General features: G+C 41.6%; 1 protein-coding gene and 1 pseudogene across 3 annotated transcripts in view; one reads left to right on the top strand and one right to left on the bottom strand.

Moving 5' to 3' along the window:
• Nucleotides 1-19,039, bottom strand: part of CREBRF (CREB3 regulatory factor) — an 85,825-nt gene that overhangs the window by 33,630 nt on the left and 33,156 nt on the right. For all 3 annotated transcript variants that reach the window (XM_045394514.2, XM_015451392.3, XM_065547051.1), the window contains exons 3-4: nt 15,818-15,943; nt 10,793-11,879 (exon numbers count right to left, since the gene is read on the bottom strand). In XM_045394514.2, coding sequence (XP_045250449.2) covers nt 10,793-11,879; nt 15,818-15,943 — 1,213 coding nt within the window. The remainder of the gene's footprint in view (nt 1-10,792; nt 11,880-15,817; nt 15,944-19,039) is intronic.
• LOC102120255 (cell division control protein 42 homolog) lies at nt 16,237-17,172 on the top strand (annotated as a pseudogene).

The raw sequence follows: 19,039 nt of genomic DNA, 5'->3' as shown, positions 1-19,039 counted from the left end.
GCGAGACTCCATCTCAAAAAAGAAAGAAAGAAAAAAACAAACTTCGCCAAGATACATTATGATCAAATTCTGGAAAGTCAAAGACAAAAAGAGATTTTTGAAAGCAGCAAGAGAAAAGCAACTTGTCATATACAATGAAACTCTCACAAGACTGTCAGTGGTTTTCTCAGCAGAAACCTTGAAGGCTAGAAGAGAATGAGATAACATATTCAAAGTGCTGAAAGAAAAAAAACCACTGGGCTGGGCACGGTGGCTCACGCAAGTAATCCCAGCACTTTCGGAGGCCGAGGTGGGTAAAATGCTTCAGCCTAGGAGTATAAGACCAGCCTGGGTAACATGGTAAAACCCCATCTCTGCAAAAAAATACAAAAATTAGCTGGCTGTGGTGGCATACACCTCAGCTACTTGGAAGGCTGAGGTGGAAGGATTGCTTGAGGCCAGGAGATTGAGAGTGCAGTGAGCTGGGATCATGCCATTGCACTCTAGCCTGGGCAACAGAGTAAGACCCTGTCTCAAGGAAAAAAAAAAAAAAACCTACACAGAACACCATATCCAGCAAGCAAGCTGTCCTTCACAAATGAAAAAAACAAATAAAAGCTTTCCTGAGTTGGGAATGATGATGCACATCAGTAGTTCTAGCTACTCAAGAGACTGAACTGGGGCCAGGCGCGGTGGCTCATGCCTGTAATCCCAGCACTTTGGGAGGCCGAGATGGGTGGATCACGAGGTCAGGAGATCGAGACCATCCTGGCTAACACAATGGAACCCCATTTCTATTAAAAATACAAAAAATTAGCCGGGCGCGGTGGCGGGCACCTGTAGTACCAGCTACTCGGGAGGGTGAGGCAGAAGAATGGCATGAACCTGGGAGGCAGAGCTTGTAGTGAGCCGAGATCACGCCACTGCACTCCAGCCTGGGCAACAGAGCGAGACTCCATCTCCAAAAAAAAGAGAGACTGAACTGGGAGGATTGCTTAAGCTCAGGAGTTGAACACCAACCTGAGTAACATAGTGAGACCCTATCTCTCAAGGGAAAAAAAAAAAAAAACTTTCCCAGAAAACAAAAGCTGAGGGAGTTCATCAGCAGTAGGACTGCTTTACAAGAAATGTTAATGGGAGTTCTTCAAGTTGATATGAAAGGATGCTAACCAACAACAATGAAAACACATGGGTCGGGGGCAGTGGCTCACACCTGCAAGCCTAGCACTTTGAGAGGCCAAGGTGGGTGCATCACCTGAGGTCAGGAGTTTGAGACTAGCCAGGCCAACATGGTGAAACCCTGTCTTTACTAAAAATACAAAAATTAGCCAGGCGTGGTGGTGGTCGCCTGTAATCCCAGCTACTCAGGAGGCTGAGGCAGGAGAATCACTTGAACCCGGGAGGCGGAGCTGCAGTTAGCTGAGATCACACCACTGCACTCCAGCCTGGGCGACAGAGTGAGACTCTATCTCAACAAAAAAAAGAAAAGAAAACATGAAAGTATAAAATTCACTGTGTAAAAGTAAGAACACAGTCATATTCAGAATGCTCTAATACTTTAACACTGGTATGCAAAACACTTTTAATGCTAGTATAAAAGTTAAAAGAAAAAGGCATTAAAAATAACTATATACAAAATAATTTTGGCTATGCATGGTGACTCACACTAGTAATCCCAGCACTTTGGGAGGCCAAGGTGGGCAAATCACTCGAGGTCAAGAGTTCAAGACCAGCCTGACCAACATGATGAAACCCCGTCTCTACTAAAAAAAAAAAAAAAAATACAGAAAATTAGCCAGGTGTGGTGGCAGGTGCCTGTAATCCCAGCTACTTGGGAGGCTGAGGCAGGAGAATCATTTGAACCTGGGAGGAGGAGGTTGCAGTGAGCCAAGATTGTGCCACTGCACTCCAGCCTGGGTGACAGAGCAAGACTCTGTCTCAAAAAAAAAAAAAAGCTATATATGAAATAATTTCTTAAGGGATATATATACACAGTATGAAAAGATGTTAACAGTGGTATCAATAAAAAGTGTAAAGTGTAGATATTTTATGTATATCAGAAGTTAAACTATTACCAGCTTAAAAAAGATGTTTCATGTAAGTCCCATGGTAATCACAAAGAAAAATCTGTAGTATAGATAACACAAAAGATAAAGAAAAAGGAATCAAAGCATACCACTACAAAAAACCCAACAAATCACAAAGGAAGAGAGCGAAAGAGGAAGTAACAAAAGGACTATAAAACAGTCAGAAAACATTTAAAAAAAGGTAATAGTAAATCCTTACCTATCAATACCCAATAAAAAGATACAGAGTGGCTGAATGAATAAAAAACCAAGAACCAACTCTATGTTGCCCGCATGTAGCCAGGCACAGTGGCTCACACCTGTAATCCCAGCAGTTTGAGAGGCCAAGGCAGGTAGATCACTTGAGTCCAGGAGTTCGAGACCAGCCTAGGCAACATAGGGAGACCTCATCTCTACAAACAATACAAAAATTAGCTTGGTACGGGGGTGCATGCCTGTAGTCCTAACTACTCAGGAGGCTGAGGTGGGAAGATTGCTTGAGTCTGGCAGGTCAAGACTGTAGTGAGCAGTGACTGTACCACTGCACTCCAGCCTGGGCAACAGAGCAAGACCCTGTCTCAAAAAAATAAAAAGGATGCATGTAAGCTATAAGTGAAGAAATGAAAAGAGATATTCCATGGAAATGGCAACCAAAAAGGGCAGAGTTGGCTATACTTATATCAGACAAAACAGATGTTAAATCAAAAACTGTCACAAGAGGTGGCACACACCTATAGTCCCAGCTATTTAGAAGGCTGAAGCCCAAGTAGTTGAGGCTGCAGTGAGCTGTGACAGTACTGGTACTATCATACCAGCAGCCTGGGTAACAGGGTAAGATTGTCTCAAAAGAAAAAAAAAACCCACAGTAAAAAAAAAAAAAACAACTGTCACAAGACAAAGAAGGTCTTTATATAATAATAAAGGGTTTGTTGATTCATCTAGAGGTTTTATATATATAGTAAATATATGTATTCCCTTATCAAAGCACCTAAGTAAATGAAGCAAATATTAATAGAATTAAAGGAAAAAACAGACAGTAATACAGGGGACTTCAACACTCCATTTTCAACAATGGATAGATCATCAGAGTATCAATTAAGAAAACAATGGATCTGAATAACACTTCAGACCAAATGGAGCTAACAGACCTATATAGAACATTTCACCTGACAGCAGCAGAATATATACTCTTTTCAAGCACAAACACAACATTCTCCAGTTTAGATCATATGTGAGGCCACAAAACAAGTCTTAACAAATTTAAGAAGACTGAAATAATACCAAGTATGATATTTTGGCAATTGTATAACTAGAAATCAGAAGGAAAACTGGGGCCGGGCACCGTGGCTCAAGCCTGTAATCCCAGCGCTTTGGGAGGCCAAGGCAGGTGGATCACAAGGTCAGGAGATTGAAACCATCCTGGCTAACATGGTGAAACCCCATCTCTATTAAAAATGCAAAAAAATTAGCCAGGCATGGTGGTGGGCACCTGTAGTCCCAGCTACTTGGGAGGCTGAGGCAGGAGAATGGCGTGAACCCGGGAGGCAGAGCTTGTAGTGAGTCAAGATCGTGCCACTGCACTCCAGCCTGGGCGACAGAGCGAGACTCCGTCTCAAAAAAAAAAAGAAGGAAAATTGGAAAATTCACAAATATGTAGACATTAAACAACATACTCCTGAACAACCAATGGCTCAAAGAAGAAATCAAAAGAGGAACACAAAAATATGTTGAGACAAGCAAAAATGGAAACACAACATATCAAAACTTACAGGATGCAGCAAAAGTAAATCCAAGAGGGAACCTTACGGTAATAAATACCTACATCAAGAAAAAAAAAAGATCTCAAATAAACAACCAAACTTTACACCTCAAGGAAGTAAAAAAAGAAGAACAAACTAACCCAAAGTTAGCAGAAGGAAGAAAATAACAAAGATCAGAGCAGACATAAATGAACTGGACACTAAAAAGATCAATGAACAGTTTTTTGTTGAAACGAAAACAAAATTTAAAAACTTTTAGCTAAACTAAGAAAAAAAGATCTTAGTAAAATGAAAGAGGAGAAATCAGATTTAATATTACAGAAATGTAAAGAATCATTAAGGACTACTATAAACAATTATACACCAACAAATTGAATAACCTAGAAGAAACGGATAATTTCCTAGAAACATACCAAGACTGAATCATGAGAAAAAATAGCAAAGCTGAACAAACCAGTAACAAGAAAGAACACTGAATCAGTAATTAAAAACTGTCAGCCGGGCACGGGGGCTCACATCTGTAATCCCAGCATTTCGGGAGGCCAAGGTGGGCAGATCACCTGAGGTCTGGTGTTCCAGACTAGCCTGGCCAACATGGCAAAACCTCATCTCTACTAAAAATACAAAAATTAGCCAGGTATGGTGGTGAGTGCCTGTAGTGCCAACTGCTTGGGAGGCTGAGGCACGAGAATCACTTAACCCAGGAGGTGAAGATTGCAGCGAGCCGAGATCGTGCCACTGCACTCCAACCTGGGTGACAGAGTAAGACTCCGTCTCAAACAAACAAACAAAAAACTCTCAATGAGTTACAAAAAACTTACAAAAACTTACAAAAAACTTACAAAAAACTCAAGTATTGAAGGAAGAATTAATATAAATCCTTCCAAAGGAAATGTAGAGGAGAGAACATTTCCAAACCCATTTTATGAGGCCAGTATCACCATGATACCAAAACTAAACAAGAACACATGAGGTAAGAAAACCACGGGCCAGGCCGGGCGTGGTGGCTCAAGCCTGTAATCCCAGCACTTTGGGAGGCCAAGGCGGGCGGATCACGAGGTCAGGAGATCGAGACCATCCTGGCTAACATGGTGAAACCCCGTCTCTACTAAAAATACAAAAAAATTAGCCGGGTGTGGTGGCAGGCGCCTGTAGTCCCAGCTACTTGGGAGGCTGAGGCAGGAGAATGGCGTGAACCTAGGAGGCAGGGCTTGCAGTGAGCCGAGATCACGCCACTGCACTCCAGCCTGGGGGACAGAGCAAGACTCCGTCTCGGGAAAAAAAAAAAAAAAAAAAAAAAAACCACAGGCCAGTATCCCTGATGGACATGGATGCAAAAATCCTCAACAAAATACGAGCAAGCCATATTCAACAGCACATTAAAAGAATCATACATCATGATTAAGTGGGATTTGTCTTTGAGATGCAAGGATGATTCAATATATGCATATCAACCAATGATATACCACATTAACAGACTGAAGGATAAAAATAATATGATCATCTCAATAGATATGGAAAGAACATGTGACAAAATTCAACATGCTTCAAGATCTGAAAGAATTTGCTTAAAAAAATTCAACATGCTTTCATGACAAAAAACACTTAACAAATTACATATAAAAGGAACATACCTCAACATAATAAAGGCCGTATACGACAAACCCACAGCTAACATTGTACTCAGTGATGAAAACCTGAAAGCTTTTTCTCTAAGACCAGGAACATGACAAGGATGCCCATTCTCTCAACTACTATTCAATATATTGATAATAATATAAGTCCTACCTAGAGAAATTATGCAAAAGAAAGGGAAGGGGAGGGAAGGGAAGAGAAGGGGAGGGAAGGGAAGAAAAGGGGAGAAGAAAGGAGGGGAGAGGAGGGAATAGGGAGGGGAGGGGGGAGGAGATGGGAAAGGGGAGGGGGGAAGGGAGAAGGGGGAAGGGGGAAGGGGAGGGGGAAGGGGAGGGGGAAGGGGAGGGGGAGGGGGAGGGGAAAGGGGGAGGGGAAAGGGGGAGGGGAAAGGGGGAGGGACGGGGGAAGGGAGAGGAGTAGTATGGGAGGGGAGGGGGGAGGGGAAGGGGGAGGGAAGGAGAGGGGAAGGAAGGGGAGGGGAGGGGGAAGGGAGGGGAAGGGGGAAGCGAAGGGAGGGGAGGGGGAGGGGGGGAAGGAAAGACAAAAGGAAGGGAGGGAGGGAGGGAAGACAGGAAGGGAGGGAAGGGAGGCAGGGAAAGAAACAAAACAAAGAAAGAAAGGCATCCAAATAGGAAAAGAAATTGTCTCTGTTAGTGGATGCCATGATCTTGTATATAGAAAACCCTAAGGACGAGGGCCGGGTGCAGTGGCTCACGCCTGTAATCCCAGCACTTTGGGAGGCCAAGGCGGGCGGATCATGAGGTAAGGGAAATCAAGACCATCCTGGCTCACATAGTGAAACCCCGTCTCTACTTAAAAAAATACAAAAAATTAGCTGGGCATAGTGGCGGGCTCCTGTAGTCCCAGCTACTTGGGAGGTTGAGGCAGGAGAATGGCGTGAACCCGGGAGGCAGAGCTTGCAGTGAGTCAAGATCGCGCCACTGCATTCCAGCCTGGGCAACAGAGCAAGACTCCGCCTCAAAAAAAAAAAAAAAACAAAGAAAGAAAGAAAAAGAAAAAGAAAAAAAAAGAAAAAGGACTTCATAATTGTTAGATAAAATTGTTAGAACGAATAAACTAATTCAGTAAAGCTGCAGGATAAAAATCATTATTCAAAAATCAGTTGTGTTTCTATATGCTAACTATCCAAAAAAGAAATAAGAAAAACAATCCCATTTACAATAGTATCACACCAAAAAAAAACTTAGAAAAAAATTTAACCAAGAAGGTGAAAAATCTATACACTGAAAACTATACAACACTGGTGAAAGAAACTGAAGACACAAATAAATAGAAGGATATCCTGTGTTTATGGATTGGAAGAATTAATATGGCCAAAATACCCATATTACCCAAAGTGAACCACAGATTCAATGCAATCCTTAAATAAAGGGAAAAAGACCCTAAAAGCCATATGAAATCACAAAAGATTCTGAATAGCCAAAGCTATCTGGGGCAAGAAAAACAAAGCTGGAGGCATCATATTATCTGATTTCAAAATATATTACAAAGCTATAGTAATTATAACAATATGGTACTGGCATAAAAACAGACATATATACCAATGAAACAGCCCAGAAATAAATTCCCACATTATGTCCCATTAATTAATCCTTGGCAAAGGTGCCAGAAACAACAGGATAGTCTCTTCAATAAATGGTTATGAGAAAACTGGATATTCAAAGGCAGAATAATGAAATTGGAGACTCTTATCTCATACCATATTAAAAAATCAACTCAAAATGGATTAAAGACTTAAACATAAAAACTAACAATAAAAATACTAGGAGAAAACACGAAAAAGGATTCTTGACATTGGTATGGGCAATGATTTTTTAAATATATAACTCCAAAAGCACTGGCAACAAAAGCAAAAATAAACAAATGAGATTGCATCAAACCAAAAAGCTCCCCACACAGCCAAATAAACAATTAACAGAGTGAAGAGACTACCTACGAAATGAAAGAAAAATATCTGCAAACCATACGTCTGATAAGGAGTTAATATCCAAAATATACAAGGAACCCAAACAATGTAATAGCAAGAAAACAATCCAATTAAAAAATGGGCAAAGGACCTGAATAAACATTTTTTAAAAGACATCCAAATGGCCAAGAAGTATATGAAAACATGCTCAATACCACTAATCATCAGAGAAATATAAACGAAAGCCACAATGAGATATCACCTCATACCTGTCACCATGGCTATTATCAAAAAGATAAATGATAGCAAGTGTTGTTGAGGATGTGGAAAAAAAGAGAACTCTTGTAAACTATTGGTGGGAATGTAAATTGGTACAGTCTTTATGGAAAACAGCCTGGAAGTTCCTCAAAAAATTAAAAATAGAAAGATCATATGATCCAGCAATCCCACTTCTGGGGATACAGCCAAAATAAATAGTCAGTATCTTGAAGAGATATCTGCATTCCTATGTTCACTGCAACAGTATTCACATAATCCAAGATAAGGAATCAACAAAGGGGCCAACAATGAACACACACATAAAGAAAATGTAAGAGTTATACACACATGCCCACACACACAGGAATATTATTCAGCCTTAAAAAGAAAGGACATCCTGTCTTTGTGATAACGTGGATGAACCTGGAAGATATTATGCTAAGTGAAATAAGCCAGGCACAGAAAGACAAATACAGCATGATCTCACTTATATGCGAAATCTTAGAAAAAAAGTCAAACTCAGGATCAGAGAGTAGAAAGTAGAATGGAGGCTGCCAGGGGCTGGGGGTTGGGGGAAATGGGAAGAATGTTGGTCAAAAGGTACAAAGTTTCAGTTATGCAGGATGAATAAGCTCTGGAGATCTAACATACAGCATTGTGACTACATATAACAATACTGGGCTGGGAGTGGTGGCTCACGCCTGTAATCCCAGCACTTTGGGAGGCGAGGCGGGCAGGTGGCTTAGCTCACAAGTTCAAGACTTGCCTGGGCAACATGGCAAAACCCCATCTCAACAAAAGATACAAAAATTAGCTGGGCATGATGGTGCACACCTGTGGTCCTAGCTACTTGGAAGGCTGTAGTGGGAGGGTAGCTTGAGCCAGGGAAGCGGAGGTTGCAGTGAGCCAAGACTGTGCCACTGCACTGCAGGGTAGGCAACTGAGCCATATCTTGTCTCAAAAAACAAAACAAAACAAAACTGTATTGTGTAGGCAAAATTTGTTAAGAGAGTAGATGTTAAATGTTCTTACCACCCTACAATGTGAAGTGATGGGTATGTTAACTAGCCTGATTTTGGTAATCATTTCACAACGTGTACATGTATCAAAACATGTTGTACACTTTAAACATATACAATTTCTATTTGCAAACACACCCTGATAAAGTTGTGGGGGAAAAGTCAAAGAAAAGCAAAACTACAATCAAAAGTCAGGTAGATAATGTAGTCCCTGCTGCCTTGATGATGGTAGGGTTTACTGTAGGATTTACTGACTCCTTCTGATCTATATATTCCTTTAAGCACCAGCTGCTAAAGGCATTTCCTTCCCTACATTTGCCATTTCCCTTAATTACCCATCCTCTCTTTGTCTCACCCTTCCCCTACTCCTACATACGAGACTCAAAGCAACAGGACTGATCTGTCAAGACTTTAAGGACCACTCATGAACAGCACTATGATCTTCCAAGTGCAGGGAGTTATATAAATTACCCCTACCTATAGTCAAAGTCTCCTTGAAACATCTCAAAGCAGATTTTATTCACTTGCCAAGAGAAAAATTTTCCTGTATTATAAAAAGACCATTATTCTACCTAGACTACATAGAGTTGTACAGTAAACCAACGAAGAAGGCACAAACCCTTTTCTTCCATATTCAAGTATCTTTTACTTACCTGAAACTCCACCCAAATCAAAAAATTTGTTTGTGTCAAATGCATAAATCTAAACATTTGTGTAACAGAAAGATTTCACCAAAGGAAAAGTTCTTAGTAATAATAACGTTTCACTAGTTACAATACAGGTATTATACTTTAAACACCTTTCAGAAAATTAAATATCTATGTTTATACTGCCTGAAATTCCAGCAATCATCATCATAACAAAAGGGTTCTCTTTGATATTTCGGTTTCTTTTTTTATAATAATAACTTAGTTTTCATGCAGAGTTAGTATCAACACTATTTTTGAAGAAAATAACTTTAGTTTAAATTTGAAGATCTTTACTTCTTTGTGCATTTTCAACCATGTGCCACTTGGCAATACCATTTTTATAAATAAACTGCACAAGCCAACAGTGCCAAAAGCCCAAGCATGTAAATGCTAAAATGAACCAGTTCCCCCACAGATTTCATTTTCTTTGTCCCTTTTATTTATATGCACTGTATATAAATAAAGCAGAGTCTCCTTCATGCTCACCAAATTACAGCATGTATTTTTCTTAAATAGGAAAATATGATGTAAATTAAAATGTTAGCAGACACAAAGAAAATGCTCTCTTTTACATTATTCATAAATAGACTTTGTTGGGTATTGGCATGAGTAATATAAACCATCATCACTTGGTTCAACATTCTGTATACTCCTAACTTATCTCAACTATAATAGAGAGACACATGCATAAACAGGAATATTTTTATTTATTATTTTTTGTTGTTGTTGAGACAGACTTTCACTCTTATTGCCCAGGTTGGAGTGCAATGGCGCAATCTCAGCTCACCACAACTTCAGCCTCCTGGGTTCAAGTGATTCTCCTGCCTCAACCTCCGGAGTAGCTGGGATTACAGGTGAGTGCCACAACACCTAATTTTTGTATTTTTGGTAGAGACAGGGTTTTGCTGTGTTGGTCAGGCTGGTCTTTAACTCCTGACCTCAGGTGATCCACCCACCTCGGCCTCCCAAAGTGCTGGGATTACAGGCGTGAGCCACTGTGCCTGGCCCTAAACAGGAATATTTTTAAAACAATAAATTCTTGGTGTCTTAGCATAAATGCTCAAGTGAATGACAAAACAGGTCACTTAACATAAGATACATTAAGAGTATGTCCTCAGCTGGGCACAGTGGCTCACGCCTGTAATCCCAACACTTTAGGAGGCCAAGGTGGGAGGATAGCCTGAGCCCAGGAGTTTGAGACCAGCCTGGGCAACAACAACAAGCTCCCATGTCTATTTTAATTTTGAAAATAAGAAATAAAATAATAAAAAATAAGCCCTCAAGGAATTAGCTTATGAATCCCTATGTGAGCAAAAGTGATCATTCAAGCCAAGGTTTAAGTCATTTAATTCCCAAACTAAAATAAAGAAATTATCCAAACAAAATAGAAACCAAAACCTTTCTATTTCAAAATAGTAATACAAAGGTCAGTCTGGTAAGCTTGCAAGCATGATAATACCTGGTTCAGAGAAAGTATCACTAATATCATCATCCTTATCATCTTCATAATCCTCTTCCTCTTCTTCCTCCTCCTCATTTTCAGACAGTTCATGCTCGCTGCCGAATCCTTCATCATGGTCCTCATCATCAACATCCTCCTCGTCCTCCTCATCTTCTTCAGGACTGCATTTGGTTGGCTGTTCACCCAAGTTGTCGGAGACAAAAAGAGAATAATTGTGCTCTTCTTTTTTCTGGGATGAATCTGAGACTGATGTACTGGCAGAAAGACTGCTGCTCTCTCCTGCTGCAAGTGACCCAGGACCTTCCTGGGGTAAGGGACTTAGTAATAGTTCCTGGGTTTCTTTAAAAGGCAAAGCGGGAGTGGCATGACCTTGAAGAGGCTCCATCCCTTTTTTCTCTTGTCTCTTTGCCACTGCACCACAGTAGCAGGTGTTCTCCTTTGCTGCATCTGTGTGAATCTGGCTCAAAAAGGGCCGGCTCTGTTGCACTGGGTTGATCTTTACCTTTGCCTTTTTTACATAGTCTTTACATTCAACATGAAAGTTCACCTTTTCATTATGATACATGTTGGTCTTCACCATGATTTGTGTGCTTGAAGTGGGTTTACTTGCTTTTTGGACACAGTCTGACAAAGGGACCTCAGCCTGCAGAGTCTTAGAAGAACACACAGGAGCAGCTGCTCTGCTTGTGATCTTTTTACCAGGGAATGAAGTGGGTAAGGGATTTTGTTTGACACTGAAAAGTGAATCGGGGTAATAAAGGGAATCAGAAACAGACTGTGAGTCCTCACTATTAAGTTGAGCTAAAGTTGGAGTTTTACTTATAACCTCTTCATCTTGGTAAGGACTAGAAAAGTCATCAAGACCCAAGTAATCCACTTCTTTTGTTCCCCAGATGTCACAGCTGGTAAGTTTGGTATATTTTGTTAGGTCTTCACAGTATGTATCCCACTGTTCCCAGTTTGAGGTTAAAGCACCCTCATTATCCAGGACATCTGTGAAAGACTCCAGATTTTCAATGTCTTTGCAGTCCTCCAAAGAAAGAAAGTTGTCTCTAGGATTCTGTTGGTAGTTCATCTCTCTATCCTGAGAAAGGTTTTAAAAAAGAAATTGCACATCATATTTTAGGAAGGAAATATTCACCTCCATATGTCAAACTGATAAATCAGTACTTGACTTTTGGTCTGTTTTAACATAAAGGCTACTGACGTGATGCTTTATTATTCCATATAATGCCATCATTTCCCTAGGCAAGAAAAAGTAGAGTGAAAATAAAACAAACAACAAACAATTAAAAATTAAATTTAAAAAAGAGGGAAAGTGTGTGCCTTGAGAGGCTCAGGTATGATCCAAATATCAAGGGCTCTTGAGTTTTACCATAAACATTCTTCCTGAAAATAGTTTACATTTCCTTATCTTAGAAGGATTTTGGGATCTCCTTAGCAGTGGTGGGGGGGGGGGGGCACACTTCAATTAAAAAGCAAATAATGTGATATGTGAGAGAGGAAATTTTTAAATATTAGTAACAATGAAAATAATAAAGACACCCTCATTACAGAAGAAGATATCTTTTCAGTGGGAACTTAAATATAGAGGCAAAGAACAATCCAAAGAGAGCTGGAATTCAGCCACAGAATGGTAAGATCTTTTGCAAGATCTTATAACAACACTTGGGCAGGCAGAGTAAAATACTCCTCATGAATTTTAGAGGTTTTTTTTTTTTGTATTTTTAGTAGAGACGGGGTTTCACCATGTTGGCCAGGCTGGTCTCAAACTCCTGACCTCAAGTGATCCGCCCACCTTGCCCTCCCAAATTGCTGGGATTACAGGCTTGTGCCACTGGAGATGTCAATTTCAAATATCAGTTAAGACTCTGCAGTCATTGAAATAAATGCAGCTTAGCTCTAATGTACAAACATGAAAGACTGCCCACCATACATTTTTATTTTTAAAAGAGCAAGTTACAGAAAACTGTTATCTATATTATCCAATTAAAAAGTATATATATACAAAAAAAGATATACATATGTTTACATATGCATAGAAAAAAAACCTGTTAGTTATGTTTTGGTAAAAGGTTTGGAAGGTGGAGGCACAGGAAGAAAATGAAGTTTTCAGTCTTCCAGAGTTTTTTTTGTTGTTTTTTTTTTTTAATTTTTTGGGGGGGTGTGTGTGTGTGTTGTCTGCGTTTTGTTTTTGTTTGTTTGTTTTTGAGATAGAATCTCACTCTGTCACCCAGACTGGAGTGCAGTGGCGTGATCTTGGCTCACTGCCTCTGGGTTTAAGGAATTCTCTGCCTCAGCCTCCCGAATTGCTGGGATTACAGGCACGTGCCACCACACCTAGCTAATTTTTTGTGTTTTTAGTAGATACACCATCTTGGCCAGGCTGGTCTTGAACTCCTGACCTCGTGATCTACCTGCCTCAGCCTCCCAAAGTGCTGGGATTACAGGCGTGACCACTGCACCTGGCCTGTCTATGTTTTTACAGTTTTACTGAAGTATAATTTCACATACCATAAAACCAACCTATATTAAGTATACAATTCACTAATTTTTAGTAGATTTATGCATTTGAGTACTCAGTTTTCCAGTTTTTATATATTTTTGTGTTTTTTCAATTTGATGTAATTAAAACTGTTTTTAAAATGTTTTTCTTTTTTTCTTTTGAGATGGAGTCTTGCTCTATCGCCCAGGCTGGAGTACAATGGCTTGATCTCGGCTCACTGCAACCTCCGCCTCCTGGATTCACGCTATTCTCCTACCTCAGCCTCCCAAGTAGCTGGGACTACAGGTGCCAGCCACCACGCCCGGCTAATTTTTTTGTATTTTTTAGTAGAGATGGGGTTTCACCGTGTTAGCCAGGATGGTCTCAATTTCCCGATCTCGTGATCCTCCTGCCTGGGGCTCCCAAAGTGCTGGGATTACAGGCGTGAGCCACCGCGCCCGGCCTAAAATGTTTTTCTTATGAATTTTAAGTGTCTATTTACCTCAAGAATAAATGATAAGTATAGGCAGATCCTGTTTGGAACTGCTATTTTTGTGTCACATTCTTTATGTCATTCATATGCCTTGCTCAACGTTTTCCCACTGAAAAGTCCATTATCTTTATCAAAAACTAGATTTGAAGATATTTACATAATCTTTTACTATTTTTGATGGGTTAATTTGTTTCTTTTTTTTTTTTTGAGACGGAGTCTTGCTCTTGTTGCTCAGGCTGGAGTGCAGTGGCGCAATCTCGGCTCACTGCAACCTCTGTCTCCCGGGTTCAAGCGATTCTCCTGCCTCAGCCTCCTGAGTAGCTGGGATTACAAGCACCCACCACCACACCCAGCTAATTTTAGATCACGCCACTGCACTCCAGCCTGGGCAACAAGAGTGAAACTCCATCTCAAAAAAAAAAAAGAATGTATTTGATGAAGCAATATTGGCTGCCCTGGAGCCTCCAGAATCGAAGAAGAGCCGCAGGTGTGTGTGGCTATGAACATCTCTCCAGAGCCCTTTCTGCACAGCTGGTGTCGGCATCATACTAAAAGCAATGTTTAAGGCCAGGCGCGGTGGCTCACGCCTATAATACCAGCACTTTGGGAGGCCGAGGTGGGCGGATCACGAGGTCAGGAGTTCGTGACCAGCCTGACCAATATGGTGAAACCCCATCTCTACTAAAAATACAAAAAATTAGCCGGGCATGGTGGCCTGTAATCGCAGCTACTCGGGAGGCTGAGGCAGGAGAATCATTTGAACCCAGGAGGCGGAGGTTGCAGTCAGCCAAGATTGTGCCGCTGCACTCCAGCCTGGGCTACACAGAGAGACTCCGTCTCAAACAAACAAACAAATAAATAAATGCATGTTTAAATCAAACTAAAGATTAAAAATTAAAATTCAGGCAGGTGATCCACCCGCCTTGGCCTCTCAAAGTGCTGAGATTACAGGCGTGAGCTACCATGCCCGGCAGTATGCTTTTTTTTCTTTTTGAGATTCCAGTCTGTCGCCAGACTAGAGTGCTATGGGGCGATCTCAGCTCACCGCAACTTCTGACTCCTTGGTTCAAGCGATTTTTCTGCCTCAGCCTCCTGAGTAGCTAGGACTACAGGTGCGCACCACCATGCCCAGCTAATTTTTGTATTTTTAGTAGAGACAGAGTTTCACCATGTTGGCCAGGATGGTCTCAATCTCCTGACCTCATGGTCCACCTGCCTTGGCCTTCCAAAGTGCTGGGATTACAGGCATGAGCCACCGCACCCAGCCAACAGCTGCATACTTTTAAAATTACTAGGTGTAGGCCAGGTGCGATGGCTCATGCCTGCAATCCCAGCGTTTTGGGAGGCCAAGGCGGGCAGATCACCTGAGGTCAGGAGCTCAAGACCTGTCTAGCTGACATGGTGAAATGCTGTCTGCACTAAAAATACAAAAAGTAGGCCAGGCACGGTGACTCATGCCTGTAATCCCAGGACTTTGGGAGGTCGAAGCAGTTGGATAGCCTGAGGTCAGGAGTTCAAGACTAGCCTGGCCAATGTGGTGAAACCCCATCCCTACTAAAAATGCAAAAATTAGCTGGGCATGGTGCCAGGTGGCTGTAATCCCAGCTACTTGGGTGGCTGAGGTAGAATAATTGCTTGAATCCAGGAGACGGAGGTTGCAGTGAACCGTGATTGCACCACTGCACTCCAGCCTGGGCGACAGAGCGAGACTTTGTCACAAAAAAAAAAAAAATCAGTTGGATGTGGTGACACATGCCTGTAATCCCAGCTACTTGGGAGGCTGAGGCAGAAGAATCATTTGAACCTGGGAGGTGGAGACTGCAGTGAGCCAAGATTGCACCACCGCACTACAGCCTGAGAAACAGAATAAGACTCCGTCTCAAAAAAATAAAAACAAACAAAATTACTACAGGTATAATCATAAGAATTAAACTTGGCCCAAGCACATCTTTTTTTTTTTTCCCAGGCATTTATAAATAAAAAACTCTCCCACAAACTTTTACCCCAAATCAATCAAGACCAAAACCAAGAAAATGTTGCTTACCAGTTCATACATGAAATCTGGATCCGAACTGTTTGCTAAGAGATCTGTGCTCATCAGAGTTTGTTCCGAAAAGGTGTGGCTTCGAAAGGCATCCCCGAAAGGCGGATCCATTCCGCTTACACTAGGCTACAACAGAGTGATTTTTATTTTAGAAAGTTAAAGACTATTTTGAAACCAATTTATCACATGTGAGTCCCAACTCCACACCCACTAAGTAACTTATTCTTTTCAGAAAACATTTCTATACTTTCTTCTACTGTATAGTATATTTAAGAGCTTTGGCTAACACTGAACTGTAGACTTAAATTAGGAAAATGCCTAAAAATAGAAAAAATAGAGTGCTGCCAACGCCCTGGTGGAGAAGCTGAGGTCAACATCAGATTTGAAATATTTAAAGTGGATACAAAACTATTTCAGCAATGCAGACAATTAAGTGTGTTGTGGGTGATGTTGCTGTTGGTAAAACATGTCTCCTGATATTCTACACAACAAACAAATTTCCATCAGAATAATGTACTGTTTTTGACAACTACGCAGTCACCGTTACGACTGGTAGAGAACCATACACTCTTGGACTTTTTGATATTGTAGGGCAAAGGATTATAACAGATTACAACCGCTGAGTTATCCACGAACAGATATATTTCTACTCTGTTTTTCAGTGGTCTCTCCATCTTCATTTGAAAATGTGAAAAAAGTGGGTGCCTGAGATAACCGTCCCAAAGACTCCTTTCTTGCTTGTTGGGACCCAAACTGATATCAGAGATAACCCCTCTACTACTGAGAAACTTTCCAAGAACAAACAGAAGCCTATCACTCTGGAGACTGCTAAAAAGCTGGCCCGTGACCTGAAGGCTGTCAGGTATCATGGAGTGTTCTACACTCACACAAAAAGACCTAAAGAATTTATTGGACAGCTGGGCGCGATGGCTCACGCCTGTAATCCCAGCACTTTTGGAGGCTGAGGCAGGTGTTCCACCTGAGGTCAGCAGTTCGAGACCAGCCTGGACATGGTGAAACCCTGTCTCTACTAAAAACGCAAAAATTAGCTGGGCGTGGTGGCAGGTGCCTGTAATCCCAGCTACTCGGGAGGCTGAGGCAGGAGAATCGCTTGAACCTGGGAGGCAAAGGTTGCAGTGAGCTGAGATTGCACCATTGCACTCCAGCCTGGGCAACAAGAGCGAAAGTACATCTCCAGAAAAAAAAAAAAAAGGAACATATTGGACGATGCAATATTGGCTGCCCTGGAGCCTCCAGAATTGAAGAAGAGCTGCAGGTGTGTGCTGCTATGAACATCTCTCCAGAGCCCTTTCTGCACAGCTGGTGTCGGCATCATACTAAAAGCAATGTTTAAATCAAACAAAAGATTAAAAGTTAAAATTCAGGCTGGGTGCGGTGGCTCAAGCCTGTAATCCAGCACTTTAGGAAGCCAAGGCAGGCGGATCATCTGAGGTCAGGAGTTCGAGACCAGGCTGGCCAATGTAGCAAAACTCTGTCTCTACTGAAAATACAAAAATTAGCCAGGTGTGGTGGTATGTACCTGTAATCCCAGCTATTCAGGAGGCTGAGGCAGGAGAATCGCTTGAATCCAGGAGGTGGAGGTTGCAGTGAGCCGAGATCGTCCCATTGCACTCCAGCCTGGACAACGAAAGCGAAACTCCCATCTCAAAAAATAAAAAATAGGCCGGGCGCAATGGCTCACGCCTGTAATCCCAGCACTTTGGGAGGCCAAGGCGGGTGGATCACGAGGTCAGGAGATAGAGACCATCCTGGCTAACACGGTGAAACCCCGTCTCTACTAAAAATACAAAAACAAAATTAGTCAGGTGTGGTGGTAGGCATCTGTAGTCCCAGCTACTGTGGAGGCTGAGGCAAGAGAATTGTGTGAACCCGGGAGGCAGAGCTTGCAGTGAGCAGAGATCGTGCCACTGCACTCCAGCCTGGGCGACAGAGCGAGACTCCGTCTCAAAAATAAATAACTAAATAAAAATAAAAGTAAATTCGTTTTTGCAATAATGACAAATGCCGTGTACCTACCCACATGCACTTGTGTAGGACAAGGCCCATAGGTATGGGTCCACCTTTCCCCCTCCCAGTACTAGCTAATTTTGAGTAATTGTGTACTGTCAGAAAAGTGATTAGTACTAGGTTTTGTTGTTTTAAAACTTATTATTTGTTTAAAAGCAAGGCATGCTTATGGATGACTCTGTAATAAACTAATTGGAATTGTTGAAGCTGTTCCCCAGTTCCACTCTGGAGAGTAACCTGGGACATCTTGGTATGTTGTTGGTTTTTTTCTCCTATTTTTTTGAGGGGAGTGTGTGTGCGATTTTTCAGTCTTTTTTTTTTTTTTATTAATTAACCAGTGGATAGCCCTTAAGGGGAGGAGGACGGATCCACTTCCTAGATCTAGTTTAGAAAACATGTTCCCCATCTGATGCTTTCAAGAAGGAGTATAGTAAACGCCTCATTTAATAACATACTCCTTTTTGAAAGTTGCCTTTTCTTTCCACCCTTGAGTAGATCCAGTATTTGATGAAACTCATGAAAGTGGCTGGAGCCTGTCTTGTCCCTCTGTTTTCTAGGCCACACTATATGTGACTGTGACTTTCACGGACATTGGTTTGCCATTTGCTTATTTTTTGGGGGAGTTAATTTCTAACTTCTTTCACTGATACATGAAGAAAAGTATTGCACCTTTGAAATATACCAAATGGCCGGCCGGGCGCGGTGGCTCAAGCCTGTAATCCCAGCACTTTGGGAGGCCGAGACGGGCGGATCACGAGGTCAGGAGATCGAGACCATCCTGGCTAACATGGTGAAACCCCGTCTCTACTAAAAAATACAAAAAACTAGCCGGGCGCGGTGGCGGGCGCCTGTAGTCCCAACTACTCGGGAGGCTGAGGCAGGAGAATGGCGTGAACCCGGGAGGTGGAGCTTGCAGTGAGCTGAGATCCGGCCACTGCACTCCAGCCTGGGCGGCAGAGCGAGACTCCGTCTCAAAAAAAAAAAAAAAAAAAAAAAGAAATACACCAAATGAATTGAGTTTGTAATTTAAAGAAGTGTTTCCTCTGTCAAAAAAAATTGAAAAAATATACAGCAGCAATTAATATCTTCTAGAAACTAAAGCTTATTTAGCCACCAGTCACCATACAGCACCTATCAAGTACTTTCACTTAGCTATATAACATTTCTTCACATCCTTGTCTAACAACACTATTT

The sequence above is a fragment of the Macaca fascicularis genome, chromosome 6, assembly GCF_037993035.2.
Source record: "Macaca fascicularis isolate 582-1 chromosome 6, T2T-MFA8v1.1".
Classification (NCBI taxonomy): domain Eukaryota; kingdom Metazoa; phylum Chordata; class Mammalia; order Primates; family Cercopithecidae; genus Macaca; species Macaca fascicularis.
This window is presented reverse-complemented; position numbering and strand designations above follow the sequence as displayed.